The sequence below is a fragment of the Chaetodon trifascialis genome, chromosome 6 (genome assembly GCF_039877785.1).
Source record: "Chaetodon trifascialis isolate fChaTrf1 chromosome 6, fChaTrf1.hap1, whole genome shotgun sequence".
Taxonomy (NCBI): domain Eukaryota; kingdom Metazoa; phylum Chordata; class Actinopteri; order Chaetodontiformes; family Chaetodontidae; genus Chaetodon; species Chaetodon trifascialis.
In genome coordinates this window covers 19,006,356-19,028,729 of record NC_092061.1, presented here as the reverse complement: position 1 = coordinate 19,028,729, position 22,374 = coordinate 19,006,356, and the positions used below count along the sequence as shown (strand labels likewise).

General features: G+C 43.4%; 1 protein-coding gene and 1 pseudogene across 2 annotated transcripts; both read left to right on the top strand.

Annotated features, from left to right (window-relative positions):
• Positions 1-335: 335 nt before the first annotated feature.
• On the top strand, positions 336-20,420 carry LOC139332528 (zinc-binding protein A33-like). 2 transcript variants are annotated; one of them, XM_070964546.1, is made up of 2 exons: positions 336-739; positions 19,125-20,420. In XM_070964546.1, exons 1-2 carry the CDS (start codon positions 470-472, stop codon positions 20,280-20,282), a joined length of 1,428 nt encoding a protein of 475 aa, XP_070820647.1. In that variant the 5' UTR covers positions 336-469; the 3' UTR covers positions 20,283-20,420. The 2 variants fall into 2 exon arrangements, with proteins under 2 accessions (XP_070820647.1, XP_070820646.1); XM_070964545.1 differs by lacking the exon at positions 336-739 and having other exon boundaries at positions 18,849-20,420.
• On the top strand, positions 746-2,160 carry LOC139332097 (zinc-binding protein A33-like; annotated as a pseudogene).
• Positions 20,421-22,374: the final 1,954 nt, after the last annotated feature.

Genomic DNA, 22,374 nt, shown 5'->3' with positions numbered 1-22,374 from the left:
TTGCATATAGAAAAATGTAAACCTTGGATTTAGCTAATCGAACATGAAAACCAACAGACACACACTTCATTTTAATGTCACAGAGAAGCTTTATTTAAGCGTTTTACCTCAGTGGCCTTTTCATCACCAGTGTTCACTGTGACAAAGAGATAAAACTGTTCACCTTCCTGTCTCTGTTAACACTTCAGATCATCACACAGAGGGTTTAAACATGTTTGGATCCAGAATGAATTTGAAAGTCTTCCAGGGTCTGAAGGACAGCTTGTTAAGTGTTTGTTATATCTCATAAAATGAGAGGATGAGATTAACTACCATCAATGATTAACTAATGAAAGAGGTGGAGAGAGCAGATTCTCTCTCACTGTGGGCGATCTGTCCAACGCTGCCCATTTAGGAGACTGAGAGTCAGACTGGAGGGAAGCAAAACTTGGTGAGTCTTTCATTTCAAAACGAAACAGAAAAAAATCAAATGGCTGAGAAAACTGCTCCGCTTGAAGGTTACCTGAGTTGCCATGTGTGTTCGGAGACTTTCAGAGATCCTGTGTCTCTGAGCTGCAACCACAGCTTCTGTTCAAGCTGCCTGCAACAATTCTGGGAACAAACTAAAAACAACAACTGTCCCATTTGTAAAAGAAAATCCTCAAAGGACGATCCAGATGTGAACTTTGCACTGAAGGACCTGGCTGACTCCTTTGCTGGGAGACAGAAATCTGAATCATCTGAGACAGAAAACGGACAGGTGGAGGTGGAGGTGGAGGTGGAGGTGGAGGTGGAGGTGAAGGCGGAGGTGGTGTGTAGTAAACATCAAGAAGAGCCTAAATTGTTCTGTGAGGACGAGCAGCGAGCTGTGTGTCCTGTCTGTGAGTTTTCTCTGCACCAGAGTCACAAGGTGATTCCTGTAGAACAAGCAGTCAGTGAGCTGAAGGAGCAGCTGAAATCTGACTTAGAGTCTCTGCAGGACAAGAGGGACAAATACAAAGAAGTGGAGGAAACATACAAAGAAGTGATTCAACACTCCAAGAAGCAGCTGTTGTCCATAGAGAAGCAGATCAGAGCAGAGTTCAACAAGCTCCACCAGTTCCTGAAAGAGGAAGAGGAGTCCAGACTGGCAGCTCTGAGGGAGGAAGAGGAGCAGAAGGGGAGGACTGTGAGCAGAGAGATGAAGATGATGGAGCAGCAGATCTCCTCTCTGTCAGACAGTATCTGTGCTGTTGAAGAAGAGCTGCAGAAACACAACGTGCCATTCCTCAGCAGTTATAAAGCCACTCAGAGCAGAGCCAGAGTCCAGTGCTCACTGTCAGATCCACAGCTGCTCTCAGGAGCTCTGATAGATGTGGCCAAACACCTGGGCAACCTGTCCTTCACAGTCTGGGAGAAGATGAAGGACAAGGTCCACTTCAGTCCTGTCATTCTGGACCCAAACACTGGAAACCACTGTCTCTATCTGTCTGATGATCTGACCAGTGTGAAACATGGAGACACATGGCAGCAGCTTCCTGACAATCCAGCGAGACACACTAGCGATTCTACTGTTCTGGGCTCTGAGGGCTTCAGCTCAGGGAAACACAGCTGAGAGGTGGAGGTGGGAGACCATCCTCACTGGGCTGTGGGTTTGGCTAAAGAGTCAGTTGACAGGAAGGGAAAGCAGCAGTGTACACCAAAATATGGATTCTGGTGTTTATTGCATGAGAGTGGAACATACATTGGAGGTTTTGGTGAGACTGTCACACTGAAGAAGAGTCTCCAGAGGATCAGAGTCCAGCTGGACTATGACAGGGGGGAGGTGTCCTTCTACGACCCTGAAGACATGACTCACATCTACACTTACAAAGACACTTTCACTGAGAAACTCTTCCCAGTTTTCAGTATTGGACCTGCTGGTGATGCTAAAACTGCTGCTATCAAAATGTGTCAAAGTGATGTTTGTGTGTGATGATCAGGGAGGATGGTGAGGTCGAAGAGATTCATTCAGATTTTTATAATGTGCTGGTTTCATGTCAATTACAGACAATAACAGTTGGTTCTTTAAAGGTGAAAATCCTGTAATTAGAAAGTAAATGAAGAAAATGTGGAGATCCAGGTTAAATCCAGATTAATTTGGTGTGTGAATGACTTTTTCCAAAACGCTGTTTGTGGTGTGAACATGCTTCAAGAACTGGAGTCGATTTAATGTGATCATTTAAAATTTTTTATCTTCAGGTTTTTTTTTCTTTTTTACATGTTCCAAGGATAACCAACAAATTGAAGATGCAATTTAATTTAAAATAGGCTTTAATTTCAAATCATGTAACCACTGAAAGCTTCATTTTCATCTTTCGACTACTTTTCAACGTAATTACATTTATTTATTTATTTTTTTTCAAACTGCTTTTACTTTAATACGTTCAAAGTGTTCAAATGTTTTGAAATGTTTTATGAGTCAGCCTCTTGGAAATCCTCCCCAGGAAACACTTGTAGCAGAACCGGCCTTTAACTGACCCCTTCTTTCCCTCCTTTTGGTGATACTCAAGGGAAATGGAGGTGTAAACCCGCCAACTGATTGAATTGTAGACCATCTGGTTTACCTATAATGCAAACTGATTTCGAAGAGAGAAAAGATGTCTGGACAAGAGACATCTCCTCCATGTTTTCTTTTCAGGGAAGCCAGGGACACAGACACCTCAACATCAAAGGTGGCCTTCTCCTCACCTTCTCCTCACTATGTTTCTCATGGCAATGCTAATTCTCTCCTGATAGCCCCAAGAGTGATCAAGACAATAAAACCGTCTGGAGAGACAAACGCCAGGCTCCAGAGGAACATCCACAAACATCAGCAAATGCTGATGGGTCGTAAACCGGACATCCATTGAGGCAACTTGTGTATGCTTGTGTGATTTTCCTCAACACTCCAAGATAACCAGACTTTTATGTTAAACTTAACTTTTCATGTTTTCAACTTGCAGGACTCGGGGTACGCATAATATTGATGTTTTTCCCGTATCTCTGACCTGAAGTATGACCAAGTTTTGATTTTAACGGTTTTATAAAAGTTTGTATGAATTGTCACCACAAAACCATACTGCCATCCAGAGTTTCCTAACCGTCAGATTGAATATGCTTGACTTGGCACATTTATCGATAAGTAACTATAATCGTGATAATCATTTTGACAAATATAATCTGCCTCTCTTTATTCCTACCTTTATTTTCGTATTGGTTATTCATTGAGTTATTATACCTGTTGGGATAAAACTGTACCATGATTATCATTTAATGTTTTCACCCAACCATAGAAAGTGTCTAATGCATGCTGTGAACAATGTTGAAATACCATCGAAATTTGTCATTGAAATTATATGTGATTGACCATAGTGAGAAGCAGATGAGCCCCTCGTATGATTCTTTGATTAGTTCAGCTCCATGAGGCGAGATTACACCGCGCGTCACAAAGAGTCTCACGTGATTCGATGGCCTGCCTTTCGACACGCCCCGGAGCGACCTTTAAAAACTGCATGTAGTGCGCGTTTCAGTAGTAGATTAGTAGATTAGTAGATTTATAGTAGATTAGTAGCCTTTTTGTAGAGTTTTAGTTTTTGTTTTTGTTCCGTCTAAGTTTTGTTAGTTAAGTTTTCTTCCACGTCTAGTTACTCTCAGCTGAGTTATTTTCTTTGCTTTTGTCTTAAGTTTTGCACAGTCGTTTTGCTCCTTAAGTTTTCGTCTTCGAGCTACTCCAAGCCATTCCGAGTAGCGTAAATAATCTTCAGAAGACGTATTCTTATAATTTGCCGTAAACTTCAAAGTTAACTTCCTCTTTAGCCAAACGTTTTGTTTTGTTTTCATTAGTGAAATTAGGCAAGTAATACTAATTTTGTAGCCTTCTTCGACCGGCCATCGAAGAGACTCTTAATTTGTACTATCAGTCTAAAATAATCCGTCACGGACTCAACCGAACCAAACCCCGCGGCCAGCTGTTGATCCTTGGTCCGGTTCACAACCATCCGGAGCAGTCCATCATCTGTAACCGACCGCCGAACCAGTTCCAGAGACGCCCCGTTCCGCACCAGTTTGTCATCTTGGAGGTCTGGGCCTTCCACTAGACCACCAAGTAGATCGAGCCGCGGACGAACATCTGGAACGTCTTCGAGCCAGTTCGGAGCAGAGCACAACGGGACGCCAGCAACCAAGTAGGCACGCTAAGTGGGTTTGAATAAGAGTTGGTCCGTGAGGTTAAGATTAGGTCAATTCGTCCAAATTCTCTCCATTAATCGTTCTTTCCCTTAACTCTGCGTTCGCGTCCCCATTATTCCTTTTAGACTGCCTCTCACTATCGCCAATTTATTTACCCTTGTGTTGCCATAAGTTTCTTGTTTGTTCTGTCATATCACCTCCCATCTTCTGTCTTATTGTTCATGGTACATTACCCATTATCCACAATTCTGCTTAATAAATGATATTTTGATTTAAGTCCTGGTTAGACGGTGTCCTTTTGAACTGAATATTTACGATCCCTGTATCCAGAATTTACACTTCAGGTTATCAGACTGGTTTACGGTTAGTTCATTCGTTAGTATTTATCAGCGTTATAGCAGTTCATTTCTGCAGTCCTTCTTAGCTGAGGAAGGTGGTGCCCCGACATTTTATCAACGAATGCAACATCAAATTAAAGTAGTACACACTACACACTTGATGACACACAAGGTGTTTCTGACTTAAACACTTTAACATTTTTATCTTATACATTAATTACAGTTTGTTATTATTTTATCATGTAAGAAGTTGTTAATGTTGCTCGTTGTCTCCAAGAGTCTTTTAACTCTTAAAAAACTGACTCGGTGTGAATAATCTGATTTGAAGGTCGTATCCAGACAGACGACAAATAAAACTAAAAAACTAAAATACAGATATGCCGATGCCTCCATACAGGCCATGAGGGTCCCTGAATGGTCCGAGGAACATGAAAATAATGTGAATCATACATTAAGGCCTTCACAGTCACAGGATCTTAACCCAACTGATCAGCTGTGGGAGGTGTTTGTGTTAGACGACGCTCTCCACCATCCAAACAGCAGACGAGGGAATATGTTGTGGAAGGATCTTGGTCATCTCTCCTGTGGAGTTCACACACTCGGAGAATCTCTGACAAACCTCCTCGTGGCCGAATGCCAAACTACTTCAACATTTAATGTTAGTTTTTCCTTTAATTTGTCACCCCTCTTTATTTCTCAGATATGAAATGAGAAACATCGTCTTCTCTGACCTGCAAAATAAACAAATTGAGTAATAACAGGCATCAGTATCAGCACAGATCACTTCTGTTTTCACCTGGAAGGACATTAAAAACCAGGATGGAAGATTATTTAAATCTGGTCCTTAAGTTTTATCATTTATTTAAGGAGCAATAGGTAAAAATATTTTCATTTAAATAAAAGTACAGTGATATTATCAGAACATTTCCTTCAGTCTCTAAATTAAAAGTATTTATTATGCAAAATGTCCCCTTGTTGAGAGTTATAATATTCTAAATAACATTTAAACACTGAATTAACATGGAAGCAGCTTGATATTGCAGCTTTTGACAGCAGAGCTCATCTTATCTACTTTAAACACTAAAGGGTAGTTTAATCTAAAACAGTGCATCAAATTCATCACTTTATAATGTGGAAACATCTTAATATTCAAATTAATTTTATCTGAAAAATGAAGGTAGTCAAGTAAAGAGAATAAAGTACCATAAAATGGAGATACTCAAAGTAAAGTCTGAGTCCAGTACTTGAGTAAATGTACATCCTCTGGGTACTTTCCACCACTCATGAAGAAAGAGAAGAAGAGGACAAAGATGAAGGAGAGGAGGACACAGGAGAAGAAGAAATGAATCCTCTGGTGCAGCGATTTCAGCCATTTCTCTAATATTCAAGTCCAACCTCCAGGATCTTTAACTTGACAACAACTTCCTGTGAAGCCTGAATCCCTCAGTTATCAGCTGTCTTATTTAACCCTGACAAGCTGAAATGAGGCCTGACAGCATCCTCAGACCTGGTGATGACGTTCACAAGACATCCAGGTTGGGTTTCATCCACCATTAATTTCTGTGTTAATCTTTTATCAGATGACTGGAAATAAATATCTTTATTTTGTTCACCTTAAAGTACAAACTGACAGATATCCACAGAAAACACAGACCAGTTTCCTCCTGAAACAACTGGGACAAAATGGCTGTTTCTGAGGTAAAAGTCAAGTGACTCTTTTTGCTGAATGACTGAAGAAAAGCAAGAAAACAAATCAACATTCATCATACTGTATATTAAATAATCCAAAGATGAGTTTTGTGCATTATGACGACACCTTGTGGTCACATCATCACTTGAAGAAAGCTTGGTTCAGTGAGAGTGTGACCACGAGGGCCTGAGGTGACCAGAAAGTTTAAAATCACAGAGCTGAATGTTTGAATGTGTTTACTCGTTAGAGACAGTGATGGTTGGTCGTGGAGAATGTGGATTTATATGAGCTGTGTCTGATTTAGTAAAACCGCAATAAACCAGACACCATCAGTCTTTAAGGAAACAGACATGACTGATGTCTGTTTACTGTTTTACAGCTGATAGCTTCTGGAGTTATTTGAAGAGTTTCTGTGGAGGCTGTTTTGAGGCTCGCCACCTTTTTAATCCAAACCGACCACAGTTCTCTGTGTTCTCAGTGAGGAAGGAAACAAAATACTTTCACAGCAACTACGAAATCCTTTGTGATCTCAGGACAAGTGCCACTGACGGGGGCTGTGACTGCGCCGAAACTATCATCGTCTTTATCACTGGAGTAAAGTTCCGTGAACCCGACGAGCTTTGAGCTGTCCGCTAACGAGTGGAGCCTGTAGAACCTAAAGAGGGCGTCGTTGCCCTCGGCCGCCTGAATAATTCCTCTCTAATACCCACCTGCTTCATTCTGGCTACATCTGACCTTTGGACAAGAGTATGTTGGCACTAAAAGGAAAGATACTTGCTTGAGAAGCACAGATGCCCTGTATCATTTGGTAAACTACAGGAAATAACTTTAAATGAAAAATACTGAAAAGTGAAGAACTGTCAGAGTCAAATCGCAGAGATTTAATTCTGCCGTTCCTCTTCTCCTTGAGAAACAAGTGCATGTTAATGTCTTTACTGAGAGCAGAGCTCCATCTTGTGGTCAAATCACTTAGTGCAGCCTCACGGCCAGCTTCCACACAGGCCATGAGGGTCCCTGAATGGTCCGAGGAACATGAAAATAATGTGAATCATACATTAAGGCCTTCACAGTCACAGGATCTTAACCCAACTGATCAGCTGTGGGAGGTGTTTGTGTTCGACGACGCTCTCCACCATCCAAACAGCAGACGAGGGAATATGTTGTGGAAGAATCTTGGTCATCTCTCCTGTGGAGTTCACACACTCAGAGAATCTCTGACAAACCTCCTAGTGGCCGAATGCCAAACTACCTCAACATTTAATGTTGGAATTTTATGGGGAATTGTTTGCCTCACAATAGAGTGATACCATCCTTGGTTTTGGGGGTTGGCCTCACTTAGAGGATAAATACTTGAATCTAACACCATTTCATTAGACTAGAGCTGTCCTATCTAGTCTGATGCGCATGAACTGATGAAGCCTGCTCTGATGAGAGGCGAAACGTCTTCCAAGACAAACTGACAAAGTCCAGTTGCAAACGATTGAATGCCCTGAAGCTTACAATGACCTGGATGAATGAGAATATTGACAGGCATTTTTCCTTTAATTTGTCACCCCCCAAATGAGAAACATCATCTTCTCTGACCTGCAAGGTAAACAAATTGAGTAATAACAGGCATCAGTATCAGCACAGATCACTTCTGTTTTCACCTGGAAGGACATTAAGAACCAGGATGGAAGATTATTTAAAATCTATTACTTAATTTTTATTATTTATTTAAGGAGCAACAGGTAAAAATACTGTAACTTAAATAAAAGTGCAGTGATATTATCAGAAAATTTCCTTCAGTCTCTAAATTAAAAGTATTTATTATGCAAAATGTCCCCTTGTTGAGAGTTATAATATTATAAATAACATTTAAACACTGAATTAACATGGAAGCAGCATTTTGATATTGCAGCTGGAGATGATGGAGCTCATCTTATCTACTTTAAACACTAAAGGGTAGTTTAATCTAAAACAGTGCATCAAATTTATCACTTTATAATGTGGAAACATCTTAATCTGTAAATTAATTTTATCTGAAAAATGAAGGTAGTCAAGTTAAGAGAGTAAAGTACCATAAAATGGATATACTCAAAGTACAGTCTGAGTCCAGTACTTGAGTACATGTACATCCTGTGGGTACTTTCCACCACTCATGAAGAGGGAGAAGAAGAGGACAAAGATGAAGGAGAGGAGGACACAGGAGAAGAAGAAATGAATCCTCTGATGCAGCGATTTCAGCCATTTCTCTAATATTCAAGTCCAACCTCCAGGATCTTTAACTTGACAACAACTTCCTGTGAAGCCTGAATCCCTCAGTTATCAGCTGTCTTATTTAACCCTGACAAGCTGAAATGAGGCCTGACAGCATCCTCAGACCTGGTGATGACATTCACAAGACATCCAGGTTGGGTTTCATCCACCATTAATTTCTGTGTTCATCTTTTATCAGATGACTGAAAATAAATCTCTTTATTTTGTTCACCTTAAAGTACAAACTGACAGATATCCACAGAAAACACAGACCAGTTTCCTCCTGAAACACCTGGGACGAAATTGTTGTTTCTGAGGTAAAAGTCAAGTGACTCATTTTGCTGAATGACTGAAGAAAAGCAAGAAAACAAATCAACATTTAACATACTGAATATTAAATAATCCAAAGATGACTTTTGTGCATTATGGCGACACCTTGTGGTCACATCTTCACTTGGGAAAGCTTGGTGCAGTGAGAGTGTGACCAGGAGGGCCTGAGGTGACCAGAAAGCAGTGTTAATTTTGTCAATGAAAATTCTGATGATAAGTATTCGTGGACGTCATTTCATTGGATGACTAAAATGTAACCACAATGTAAATGAAAAACAAAATGATAACAAAAATTACAGCAAAATCTGTGCTCATCATTTCTCCAGGTCAAGTAAAGATGAGACGTAAAAAGTCATCTGTGTTTGGGCGGACAACCTGGTTGTTGTTTTCATTTTTAACCAATCGCTTCTGCAAGTGTAAGTCAAATTCTCTCACTGCCCCATCGCATTGGATGTGTAGTGAGGCAGCAGGTGGAGCTGTCTCTCTGCAAGAGAGAGACTAATTAAAGACAATGACATACACCTGGTGAACGCCAGGTAGGGAGGAGAGGTGTTAAAAAGAGACAGTGACTCTGTGATAGCGGGCTGTAGATACACATTTGAGCAGTCAGGTGGCTGGCACTCCTTGGGGCTCGGGAGGGGCGTTCGCAGCTGGTTAGGGCTGACGACGTGATAGAAAGTAAGGCAGGGGAGCTGTTCTGGTGAGGAGGGGAGGTTGGTTGCCTCCTTTAGATAGCCAGGGCTGGGGTCATAGTGGGGTTGCTGGTAGCCACCTCTCACCAGCAGGTTGCCACCGGCTCTTTTATCTACAGAGAACCAACAATTCCCCCATGAGCAAGCACTTGGCGACAGTGGCGAGGAAAAACTTCCTTTTAACAGGCAGAAACCTCGGGCAGAACCAGACTCTGGGTGGGCGGCCATCTGCCTCGACCGGTTGGGTGAGAGAGGAAGAGTAAGAGAGGGAGAGTGAGACAGACAGACAGACAGACAGACAGACAGACAGACAGACAGACAGACAGACAGACAGACAGACAGACAGAAATGCAGTCAGAGAGAGAGAGACAGAGACAGAGAGACAGAGAGACAGACATGCAATCACAGTAACAGTGACAGTGGACCTCGCCAACGGGCAAGATAAGTGTTTATTTGTGTTTTGTGTCCATGTCTTATTATTGTAATTGTGTCTTATGTCAGTTTATTTGTGTTGTTGATTCATTTTAAATTGCGCGGCGGGGCCGGTAGGCTGAATTGGGGGAATGGGTGGATGGCTTGAGGGGATTAGTAGCTCCAGCGGTGGAGCTACTAATCCTACGAATTGAAGGCGCGAGGTGGAACACAGCAGTGTTTAATGCTAGTCCAGTTTCTATCTAGCTCTTTAAGGTGTGGGATGAGCTCTGTAGCCTGATTTGTAATTCTCCCCTCTGGCTGCTTCTTACCCATTCTGTGTCTCATATAGCCACCATAACCCTGCGCCCTAATTTATTGTAATTTTAGGAATATTAATAAAGTATATATTTTATACACTTGGCTGTCCGTCTTGTGTGGGTTTGTTCAACTCCTCTGACTAAAAACCTTACTGGTTAATAAGGTTCATTACACTGGTGGCAGCGGTGGGATAGACCTTTACCAGAATGTCAGTGGAGGAGAATAACCCACTAGAGGGCCCGTCGAGACCAAATGGGGTAGCTAGTCTCACGTCTGACCTCTGTCCAACCCCCCGTCCGGTATTTATGCCAGAAACATTTACTGGGGTGGGACGTCAGTTGTCTGATTGGGCTGAACAATTTGATTTGGCCGCTGATGTGAATAATTGGGATGATTCCCTCAAGCTTAAGTTCATGTCCTTGTTGCTGTCGGGTCACACACGTGACATTTATAGTGGCATACCTGCAGAAGCTAAAAGTAATTATGCCTTATTAAAAGCTGCCATGACGAGGTGTTTGGAGCCTTCTGACAGTGATGATTGGAGTAGGCAGAAGGAGGCGCCCAAGTGAAACTGCCCGTGAATTTGCTAATGTGCTGCGTCGCAGGCGGCTGGAGCCTACCCGACAGCAGATGACAACACCCGTGATCTGTTGGCCAGAGACCACTTTATCACCCACTTTGCTGCAGGGGACTTCCGAATCAGCGTGCGTAGTGCTAAACCTTATATGCTCGAGTTTGCCATCAATTTAGCTGCTGAAATGGAACTTTTAAGAAGTTTAGAACAAACTCAAGCTCCCTCCTCTGATGTTAGAGTGCGTGAGGTTTCAGAACAGAAAATGAAAAGTGATGACCAAATTGATGCTCTGCTGGGGGTGGTAGAGGGACAACGTCAAGAAGTCAAATCTTTGCAGCACTCCTTTCAGACATTACAAATGGCCCCTGTTAGCTCTGGATCTGCTAATTTGGTTAATCGCGAGGTGGTGGGCCCTCCTGTTAGGGCCAGTCATGGACGTGGACGTGGGGGTGGTTGTTCGGAATGTGGATGTGACCGCCACATACGCCGCAACTGCCCTTACTTACAGGGAAACTAGAGGGGGCGAGCACAGAGGGCCAAATGCCCGCCCCCCTACCTTCTCAAAGTGTGGCCTCTACAAGTGATGTTGGCGGATCTGCCTATTTGGCGGCCAAAGTAGGTGGGTTGGAATGTATGGTGTTAGTAGATAGTGGGGCTAATCGGTCCATTATCCCTCCACAAATTTGGTCAACCATAACAAAGGGGGGTTCGGAGCTGACAGAGTACTATAGAGAGGTGTCGGCTGCTAATGGGGGAAACATGAGAATAAGGGGGCAGTGGCAGACAGTGTGCCAATTTGACTCTTTAGCTCTGGTGGCAGAATTTTTAGTCGCCAATATTTCTTCCCAAGAGATACTCTTGGGTTTTGACATCCTCTTTAAATATGGTGCCGTGCTTGATTTTAAAGAGCGAACTTGCCGTTTAAGGGGCAAGACACTACCTTTGCTGCTCCCTCAGGAGGAGGGTCAACCCCAAGTTGTAGTTGTCCAGTCTGACACTGTGATTCCACCCCGGAGTGAAGTCATCATATCTGGGACAGTTGCCAGTGGTTTTGGAGATGGGGTGGAGGGTATGTTGGAACCATCTGCTTCCTTGTCCAACCACTGTGGTGTTACGGTAGCCCGTGTAGTTTGCCAGGTTAAACAAGGGGCTCTCCCCGTTCAGGTGATCAGTGTCACAGGTGACGAGCTTATATTGAAAACTGGCATGAAAGTAGGCACTTTTCATACTGGTATTGAGATTGAGAATTGTGGGGAGGTGGGACCTAGTGGACAGACAGAATCCCATTAGTCCTGGCCCACTGACTCACTTTTGTCACAGTTTAGCATCCACCAGAAAGCGCCATAAATCTGTTTTAGGGCTAACGAGTCAGACCTTGGTAGAACCCATCAAGCATTACATCGCATTGACACAGGTGACGCTAATCTGGTAAAATTGCACCCTCGCCGTGTCCCTCTCCACCTACAACCTGAGGTGGCTGAATACGTAAAACAGATGCAGGACAATGGCATCATCTGTCCTTCATGTAGTCCATGGGCCGCTCCGGTTGTTTTGGTTCGGAAGCGTGACGGCAGTCTGCGTTTCTGTGTAGACTACCGTAAGCTAAATGACCTGACTAAGAAGGATGCTTACCCTTTGCCACGAATAGACGATGCACTAGATAGTCTGTGTAATGCCTGCTGGTTTTCGACCCTTGATCTGGCCAGCGGTTATTGGCAGGTTGAGATTGACCCCGAGGATAGACACAAGACAGCCTTCATTACGCGCCAGGGCCTCCTTGAGTTTAATGTTCTGAGCTTCGGGCTATGTACATTTCAGAGGCTCATGGACGTTGTGTTGGCTGACTTGCAGTGGAACACTTGTCTGGTATATCTAGACGATATTATTGTCTTTGGCCGTTCCTTTGAAGAACATCTGCTGCGCATGGATGAGGTGTTGTCAAAATTGCGTCAGGCTAATTTAAAGGTTAAGCCCTCAAAATGTGATTTGTTTTCTGCCCAGGTACAATATCTTGGGCAGAAAAATCTTGGTCACATCATTTCAGCAGAGGGGGTTAGGGCAGATCCAGCTAAGGTGGAGGCTGTGCAGGAGTGGCCAGTCCCCAAGAACCAGGCCGAAGTGAGGAGTTTTGTGGGCCTAGCATCTTACTATCGGCGCTTTGTACAGGGCTTTGCTGAAATAGCACGGCCTCTGCACCAGTTGACAGAGAAGGGGAGGCGCTTCAAGTGGACAGAGGCATGTCAGTGTGCATTTGAACGGCTGAAGCATGGGTTGATGTCTGCACCGGTGTTAGCCTATCCTGACCCTAGTAAACCCTTCATACTTGACACTGATGCAAGTGATACAGGCATTGGGGCAGTGTTGTCACAAGAGGAAGGCGGCTTAGAACGGGTGGTGGCATATGCTAGTCGGGCATTGACTAAGTCGGAACGCAAGTATGCAACAACAAAAAAGGAGCTGCTAAGTATGGTAACTTTTACCAAGCAGTAAAAGTTACCATACGCAATTCCTCTTGCGTACTGACCACAATTCTTTGCGGTGGCTACATAATTTTCAGGATGTGGAAGGTCAAATAGTGCGGTGGATAGAGCAGCTGGCAAATTTCCAGTATAGAATAGTTCATAGGTCTGGGAAGTTACATGCCAATGCTGACGCTATGTCCAGGCTCCCCGGGTTTAGGGAGGGGGCTCAGGCGGTTGGAAATTCGGGGGGGCAAACTGACATACAGCCTGTTTCCAATCCAGGAATATATGCAGCTCGTGAGGTGGGTCAAGCAGGCAGCTCTGCCCAGAGTGGAGAGAGCGATGAAAGCCGCAGCTCAGACAGAGGATCATGAGATACAGCAGCTGGTCGAATTGAAGGCGCGAGGTAACGGGCAAAGTATGGGACTGCCTGATGAGCCAGGTCTGCAAAAGTATGCCCCTGTATGGTCACAGTTGGAAATTCAGGGTTCCTGGTTGGTGAGGGTGCCCCCTGCTAACTCTGATGCTGCCTCACAAGTGCAAGTGGTCTTGCCTCGCACGTTGGTACCTAAAGTATTGGCTCAGCTACACGACTCTGTAACGGGAGGGCACCTTGGAGTGCAGAAACTGCAGGCGAAAGTCAAAGACCGGTTTTATTGGCCTGGGTGGTTTAAAGATGTAAAGCAATGGTGTAGGGAATGTGTGGAATGTGCCTCACGTAAAGCGCACGGCCCCCCTCCTCGTGCCCCGTTACAATCAGTTGTTACATCAAGGCCCCATGAGCGGGTAGCCTTAGATATTTTGGGTCCTTTGGTTGAAACTGTTGATAAAAATAGATACATCTTAGTGGTGGGGGACTATTTTTCTAGATGGACGGAGGCATTTCCTATACCTAACCAAGAGGCCCACACCATTGCTAAGGTGGTGGTTGAGCAATGGGTTTGTCATTTTGGTACACCGCGCAGCATTCACAGTGATCAGAGTCGCAACTTTGAGTCCAGATTGTTTCAGGAGTTGTGTACGCTATTAAATATTCATAAAACTCGAACCTCGGCCTATCATTCCCAGTCAGATGGGTTAATTGAACGCTTTAATCGCACACTTCTGTTCATGTTGTCCCTGTTTGTGGAGGATAACCAGAAAAATTGGGATGCACTGCTGCCCTATGTTATGATGGCGTATCGCAGTAGTGTACATGCCAGCACAAGGTTTACTCCATACAAGGTGCTTTTTGGTCACGAGATAGTGCTTCCAGTTGATGTTATGCTAAACCTAGGGGAGGGAGAGAGGTTTTCATCAGTCAATCAGTACGTCACAAATTTAGCAGGAATCCTGTCTACAGTAGTGAGGGCTGTGCAAAGACATCAAACAAGGGCATCTGGTCAGCAGAAGAATGCTTTTGATGTAAAGATAAACTTTCAGTATTACTCAGAGGGGGAATTGGTATGGGTCCACAATAAAACAAAGAAAAGGGGGCTTTGCCCTAAACTGCAGAGACGCTTTAAGGGCCCATATAGGATCCTACAGAGGATTACTGAAGTTCTGTATCGAGTTAGCCAGACAGAGAGTGTCTGTCGGCTTAAACCCTATCTCGCTCCTTGCCCAGAACCACCAGCAAACCAGGATAGGACTCATCTGCCGAGGCAGCCAGCTAGTGTGCCACCAAACCAGCATGATGTCCAGTGGGGATCGAGCTGGATTTACCGGAGGCAGCAGGATCGTGCAGGAACATCCAAAGGGGGAAGCAGTACGGCATCTACAGGGAGACCCGTGGACCAGGAGCAGTACCAGAGACGGTCAGCACCTGCAAAGGGGCAACGTCCAGAGACCAGGGAAACCAGCGTACCAGAGGGGGAAGGACATCAGCCGCAAGTTGGGGCGGAGGGAAATGCTGCCTATCCTCTGTATCGGCAGCTAAGCATCGCAGCACAGACCCCCAGAGAAGGATCGAGGACTCAGGAGGAGCTACAACCGGATGTAAGAAGGCCGCAGCGCCAGTGGAGACTACCAGTATGGTCTTGTGACTACCTGGATCATTAAGCTGACTTGAGGACAAGTCCTCTCCGCCAAGAGAGGGACGAGTGTAGTGAGGCAGCAGGTGGAGCTGTCTCTCTGCAAGAGAGAGACTAATTAAAGACAATGACATACACCTGGTGAACGCCAGGTAGGGAGGAGAGGTGTTAAAAAGAGACAGTGACTCTGTGATAGTGGGCTGTAGATACACATTTGAGCAGTCTGGTGGCTGGCACTCCTTGGGGCTGGTTAGGGCTGCCGACGTGATAGAAAGTAAGGCAGGGGAGCTGTTCTGGTGAGGAGAGGAGGTTGGTTGCCTCCTTTAGATAGCCAGGGCTGGGGTCATAGTGGGGTTGCTGGTAGCCGCCTCTCACCAGCTGGTTGCCGGTGGCACGTCCGCATTGGTGCTGCAGCTGTTGGCTCCAGAGCGGGGTCCTGTCTGTCCACGCCGCCCGACGAAGTGCTGTTCCCCTGGGGGGTCGGACGGAGCATCAAGCGAAGACCCCGGGGGGGTTTATTGTAATTTTAGGAATATTAATAAAGTATATATTTTATACACTTGGCTGTCCGTCTTGTGTGGGTTTGTTCAACTCCTCTGACTAAAAACCTTACTGGTTAATAAGGTTCATTACAGATGTTTTTCCCCCTGCTTGGTGCATGCCAGACACATGTCAGGTGCCCACTGATAGATAACAACAAGGTAAGCCAGTGTTTCTCAGTTCCGGTCCTCGGGCCCCACTGCCCTGCATGTTTTAGATGTTTCCTCCTCCACCACACCTGATTCAAATGATCAGCTCGTCATCAAGCTCTGCAGTGGCCTGATAATGAGCCACTCATTTGAATCAGGTGTGTTGGAGCAGGAAACATCTAAGAATATAAACTAGGCCAAATCATTTCACAGTATTTGTATTTCTCCAGGTTGTATGCAAATGAAGAGGCCAGTGTGTCACGTCTACAGGGTCTGCCTCACTTTTACTGTACATCCAGTCACAGTGCCATGGATGCAAAAAATAAATAGGATGACCTGTGAGGAAACAGAACTGTTTCATTGCACTTTATCAAGTACACTGTAGGCATTCATCTTTCTATGATCTATGAAAGTATGGTAAGTCAGTAACACATTCTCAGCCTACAGACTAAATGCATAGTTCAAAATCCATTACAGTATCATGAAACTGCCTGAGAAAATTATGAATAAAACATGTGACTAAAATTAAACAAAAACTGGATTCCATGGACTAAATCTGGACAAAAACAAAATAAAAGACTAAAATGTGACTTAAACCAACTACAATTTTCAGTAAGTGACTAAGACTAAAACTAAATTAAAAATGATTTTCAGTAAGCGACTAAGACAAAGTGAATTTAAAATTCTTGTCAAAATTAACACTGCAAGAAAGTTTAAAATCACAGAGCTGAATGTCTGAATGTGTTTACTCATTAGAGATGGTGATGCTTGGTGAAACAGCGTTAAACCGGACACCATCAGTCTTTAAGGAAACAGACATGACTGATGTCTGTTTACCGTTTTACAGCTGATACACACACTAATAATTACTGCACTAAGATCATCACTTTTGTGCGTGTGCTTTTTGTATTCTGCTACTTCATAAGAACAACGGAAGAAATCAGCTGAAAATTCATGTTGGGTACAAAATATTTCAAATACTTTCCTTTAGCTAAAGTCTTCATGGTAGGAAAAGGTTTTCTGTCTAAAATGTAAACAAACAGAATGTGATGATTTGGAGTTGTATGGTACTTATGAATAGTTATGACATATGACATTTTAATCTGAAAAGTAAGTAAGTTTTCCCTCCTAAATTCAGTGGACAACTGGAAAGAAGCATGAAATAGAAATACTTAAATAATTAAAAGTACATCAAATTTGTACAAATATTAGGTGGCTCGGTTGTAGCACTGTCCCCTCACAGCTAGAAGGTCCTCGGCTCGAATCCCGCTGTGGGCGCTGGGCGTGTCCTCCACCATGCCATTGGTGCCTGCTGCTCGAGGAAAAATAAGTTTACATGTTCTCCCCATGTTCACCTGGGGTATCCTCCATAAAAATACCCCCACTGAAAACATGCAAGAAGATCACCACCTGACCCATGGTGACGACAATGGAACTGGTCCCCGGGCGCCGGTTGACTGGCAGCCCACCGCTCCTGGTCTGTCATGGAGGAACGACTGACCATGGATGGGTCAGAAAGCGGGAAACATTTTCACAGATGCATGGCGTGTACAGTTTCCCCCTCAACTCTGCATGTTGTGTGTAAAGTGTGACAAATAAATTCTTCTTCTCATAGTACATGAGTAAATGAACTTTTTTCATACATTTTTCTGTTTCTGTGTGTTCAGAACAGATTTACTGTTCAGCTTCTAGTATTTGCTAACATTCACACTGAAGACAAAGAAAGTGAAAAGACATGACCTTCAGGACTGTTACTGCAATTAAACTGTTGACCCTATACAGAAAAAAACAAAAACAAACAAACAAACAAAAAACTACAAGGAAGTAGTGTCATGGGTCAGTGTTAGTTATTTCCTGTTTTATGTTGCAAGTTTTCCTTGTGTGTCGTCTTTTGCTTTACTTCCTGTGCTTTCTCTCCCTGGTGATGGTTTGATTTGTGTCACCTGTCAATCATTTGTTTCCACCTGTGCCTTGTTAGTCTTCCCTCCCAGTATATTTAAGTCTGTGTGTTTCCCTCAATCTTTCCCAGTTTGTCTTCATACCTCATGTGTCACATGTTCCAGCCTTCTTGAGAGTAGGCAGCCTGACCAGTCTTTCCAAGTGTTTTGGGATATTTTATCCTGCTGTTGTTTTTGGATTTATAGACACTGAGTCCTGTTTCTGTGGGTTATATTTCGCTTTTGGACCTATCACGTTGGATTTGACATTTACCATCCTCACCCTCCCATAAGTCTTTGTTTGATTGCCATTTTATGTAGATAAGTTCTTGATGACACATTTACTGCAGGTACATGTTCAAAGTTCAGGTAATTAAACAAAACTGCTCCACAAAGTCCAAAGATAATGAGAGCGGTAATAAGCAATAAACAGGAAAAGTGAACAAATGTTTCTGAAAATCTCTTCGCATATAACATAATGTAAAACACACACACACACACACACACACACACACACACACACACACACACACACACACACACACACACACACACACACACACACACACAGTGTGAGTCCATTTTAATGTCACAGAGAAGCTTTATTTAAGCGTTTTACATCAGCGGCCTTTTCATCACCAGTGTTCACTGTGACAAAGAGATTAAACTGTTCACCTTCCTGTCTCTGTTAACACTTCAGATCATCACACAGAGGGTTTAAACATGTTTGGATCCAGAATGAATTTGAAAGTCTTCCAGGTTCTGAAGGACAGCTTGTTAAGTGTTTGTTATATCCGCTGGTCATGAAATGAGAGGATGAGATTAACTACCATCAATGATTAACTAATGAAAGAGGTGGAGAGAGCAGATTCTCTCTCACTGTGGGCGATCTGTCCAACGCTGCCCATTTAGGAGACTGAGAGTCAGACTGGAGGGAAGCAAAACTTGGTGAGTCTTTCATTTCAAAACAAACCAGAAAAAAATCAAATGGCTGAGAAAACTGCTCCGCTTGAAGGTTACCTGAGTTGCCATGTGTGTTCAGAGACTTTCAGAGATCCTGAGTCTCTGAGCTGCAACCACAGCTTCTGTTCAAGCTGCCTGCAACAATTCTGGGAACAAACTAAAAACAAAAACTGTCCCATTTGTAAAAGAAAATCCGCAAAGGATGATCCAGCAGTGAACTTTTCACTGAAGAAACTGGCTGATGTCTTTGGTGGAAGACAGAAATCTGGATCATCTGAGAGAGAAATCGGACAGGTGGAGGTGAAGGTGGAGGTGGTGTGTAGTAAACATCAAGAAGAGCCTAAATTGTTCTGTGAGGACGAGCAGCGAGCTGTGTGTCCTGTCTGTGAGTTTTCTCTGCACCAGACTCACAAGGTGGTTCCTGTAGAACAAGCAGTCAGTGAGCTGAAGGAGCAGCTGAAATCTGACTTAGAGTCTCTGCAGGACAAGAGGGACAAATACAAAGAAGTGGAGGAAACATACAAAGAAGTGATTCAACACTCCAAGAAGCAGCTGTTGTCCACAGAGAAGCAGATCAGAGCAGAGTTCAACAAGCTCCACCAGTTCCTGAAAGAGGAAGAGGAGTCCAGACTGGCAGCTCTGAGGGAGGAAGAGGAGCAGAAGGGGAGGACTGTGAGCAGAGAGATGAAGATGATGGAGCAGCAGATCTCCTCTCTGTCAGACAGTATCTGTGCTGTTGAAGAAGAGCTGCAGAAACACAACGTGCCATTCCTCAGCAGTTATAAAGCCACTCAGAGCAGAGCCAGAGTCCAGTGCTCACTGTCAGATCCACAGCTGCTCTCAGGAGCTCTGATAGATGTGGCCAAACACCTGGGCAACCTGTCCTTCACAGTCTGGGAGAAGATGAAGGACAAGGTCCACTTCAGTCCTGTCATTCTGGACCCAAACACTGGAAACCCCTGGCTCTGTCTGTCTGATGATCTGACCAGTGTGAAACATGGAGACACATGGCAGCAGCTTCCTGACAATCCAGAGAGAAACACTAACTACACCACTGTTCTGGGCTCTGAGGGCTTCAGCTCAGGGAAACACAGCTGGGAGGTGGAGGTGGGAGACCATCCTGACTGGAATGTGGGTTTGGCTAAAGAGTCAGTTGACAGGAAGGGGGAGACAAAGGCCTCACCAAAATATGGAATCTGGTGTTTAAAGCATCAAAGTGGAAAATACACTAATGGTCTTGGTAAGACTGTTAAAGTGAAGAAGAGTCTCCAGAGGATCAGAGTCCAGCTGGACTATGACAAAGGGAAGGTGTCCTTCTACAACCCTGAAGACATGACTCACATCTACACTCACAAAGACACTTTCACTGAGAAACTCTTCCCAGTTATTGATCTTGGACCTGCTGATGATGCTAAAACTGCTGCTATCAAAATGTGTCACAGTGATGTTTGTGTGTGATGATCAGGGAGGATGGTGAGGTCGAAGAGATTCATTCAGATTTTTATAATGTGCTGGTTTCATGTCAATTACAGACAATAACAGTTAGTTCTTTAAAGGTGAAAATCCTGTCATTTGAAAGTAAATGAAGAAAATGTTGAGATCCAAGTTACATCCAGATTTAGTAGATTTAATGTGATCATTTTAAAAACTTTATCTCCAGAATTGTTTTTTTTTTTTTTACATTTTCCAAGGATGACCAACAAATTTAAGTTGCAAATATATGTATATTTTTAATTTAAAATAGGCTTTAATTTGAAATCTTGTAACCACTGAAAGCTCCATTTTCATAATTAATTTTCATCTTTCAACTAGTTTTCAAAGTAATTGAATCAATAATTTTCTCAACCTGCTTTCACTTTAATGCATTCAAAGTGTTTAAATGCTTTGAAATAAAACATCGACATTGATAAGATATACATGACCAAACTGTTGCCTTTATTTTACTTGAAAGGCCTGAAAAGACGGCAGCAGATCATCATCTGGACGTCCAAATGTGACCTTTTAGTCTGAACTCTGTCACCTGCTACAGTTCTGATTAAACACTGAATAATTTTATGAGTCAGCCTCTTGGAAATCCTCTCCAGGAAACACTTGATGACACACAAGGTGTTTCTGACTTTAACACCTGCTTCAGAAAAGTGTAGGAGGAGCGTCTGGAAGGAGAAGAATATGCAATATAAGAGTAAAATGAATTGTCCAGCACACAGTTATTGTTATATCATATTATTACATGTCAGCTGCATCTGAGTCTCATGTTGGCATTTCAGCTTTTCATCCTGTTTAGCGTCCAGCTCTGAATCCAACACACAGTTTGTCAGTGTTTAGGGCCAAACGTGCTCAGGTCACAGAGGTGAAGTGTCCTTAAGCAAGACACTGAAGCTAAAGTAATGTTTAACATGAAATACACACAGATATGATCCTATAAGAACAGAAATGACCAAACGAACGTGTGTCGGCATGACAGAAAATGTCAAGAAAGCTGTTTCTGATACGTGTTTGTCCTGAAGAAAGTTTCAGGCCATATCCTGAAAAACTGGGACTCTTGATTGTGTAAATTCTGTCCTCATGTAGAATTTGATGGCAGCAACACATTTGAATAAAGTTGGGACAGGCTCATGTTTAGCTCTCTGTTGCATCACCTCTTCTTTTAACACTTTGTCAGCGTTCGTTTGGGAACTGAGGAGACAAACTGCTGTCACTTTGGAAGAGGAATGTTTTCCCATTCCTGCTTGATGTACGATTTCAGCTGCTCAACACTTCAACGTCTTCTTTGGTGTATTTTATGTTTCATAATGCACCAAACATTTTCAGTGGGTGACCAGTCAGGACTGCACACAGACCAGTTTAGACCCTTTTAACCTTGTTTGAAGTAACTGAACCTCCTTCAGCCTCCCACACCAAAGCTTTCACTTCCAAGTTGGAAATGATCTTTTAACTGAGCTCAATCTGTTTCAAAGGTTTGTAAAAGTTGCTGTCCAGTTTGCATTTGACACTGTGGTGATAAGATCAGATCAACATCAGTGGAGACGGTCACTGGGTGTCCAGATCTCTGAGGTCCTCTCCTGGACCATCAGCACCTCCACCCATGTCAAAAAGACACCACAGCTGCTCCACTTGCAGAGGAGACTTCTGGCCTCCAGGAGGCGCTACAGGAGCATCTGTTCCAGAACCAGCAGACCTGCAGCTGCTGTGTTTAATCTATATCACTGACTCCTTTTTGGTTCATGCTTCATGATGATGATGCTGAAAATACATTTCAACAGAAACAATCTGATTGTTTAATCTATTTTTATCTTCTAAATTAATTACAGCTCGTTGCTATTTTATCATGTAACAAGTTTTTAATGTTGCTCGTTGTGTCCAAGAGTCTTTCAACTTTTTAAAAAACTGACTCAGTGTGAATAATCTGATTTTTTAAGGTCGTATCCAGACAGACGACAAATAAAACTAAAAAACCAAAATACAGATATGCCGATGCTTCCACACAGGCCATGAGGGTCCCTGAATGGTCCGAGGAACATGAAAATAATGTGAATCATACATTAAGGCC

Coding starts and splice junctions, on each gene's coding strand:
- LOC139332528 (XM_070964545.1), top strand. CDS start 18,849: ATGGCTGAGAAAACTGCTCCGCTTGAAGGTTACCTGAGTTGCCATGTG.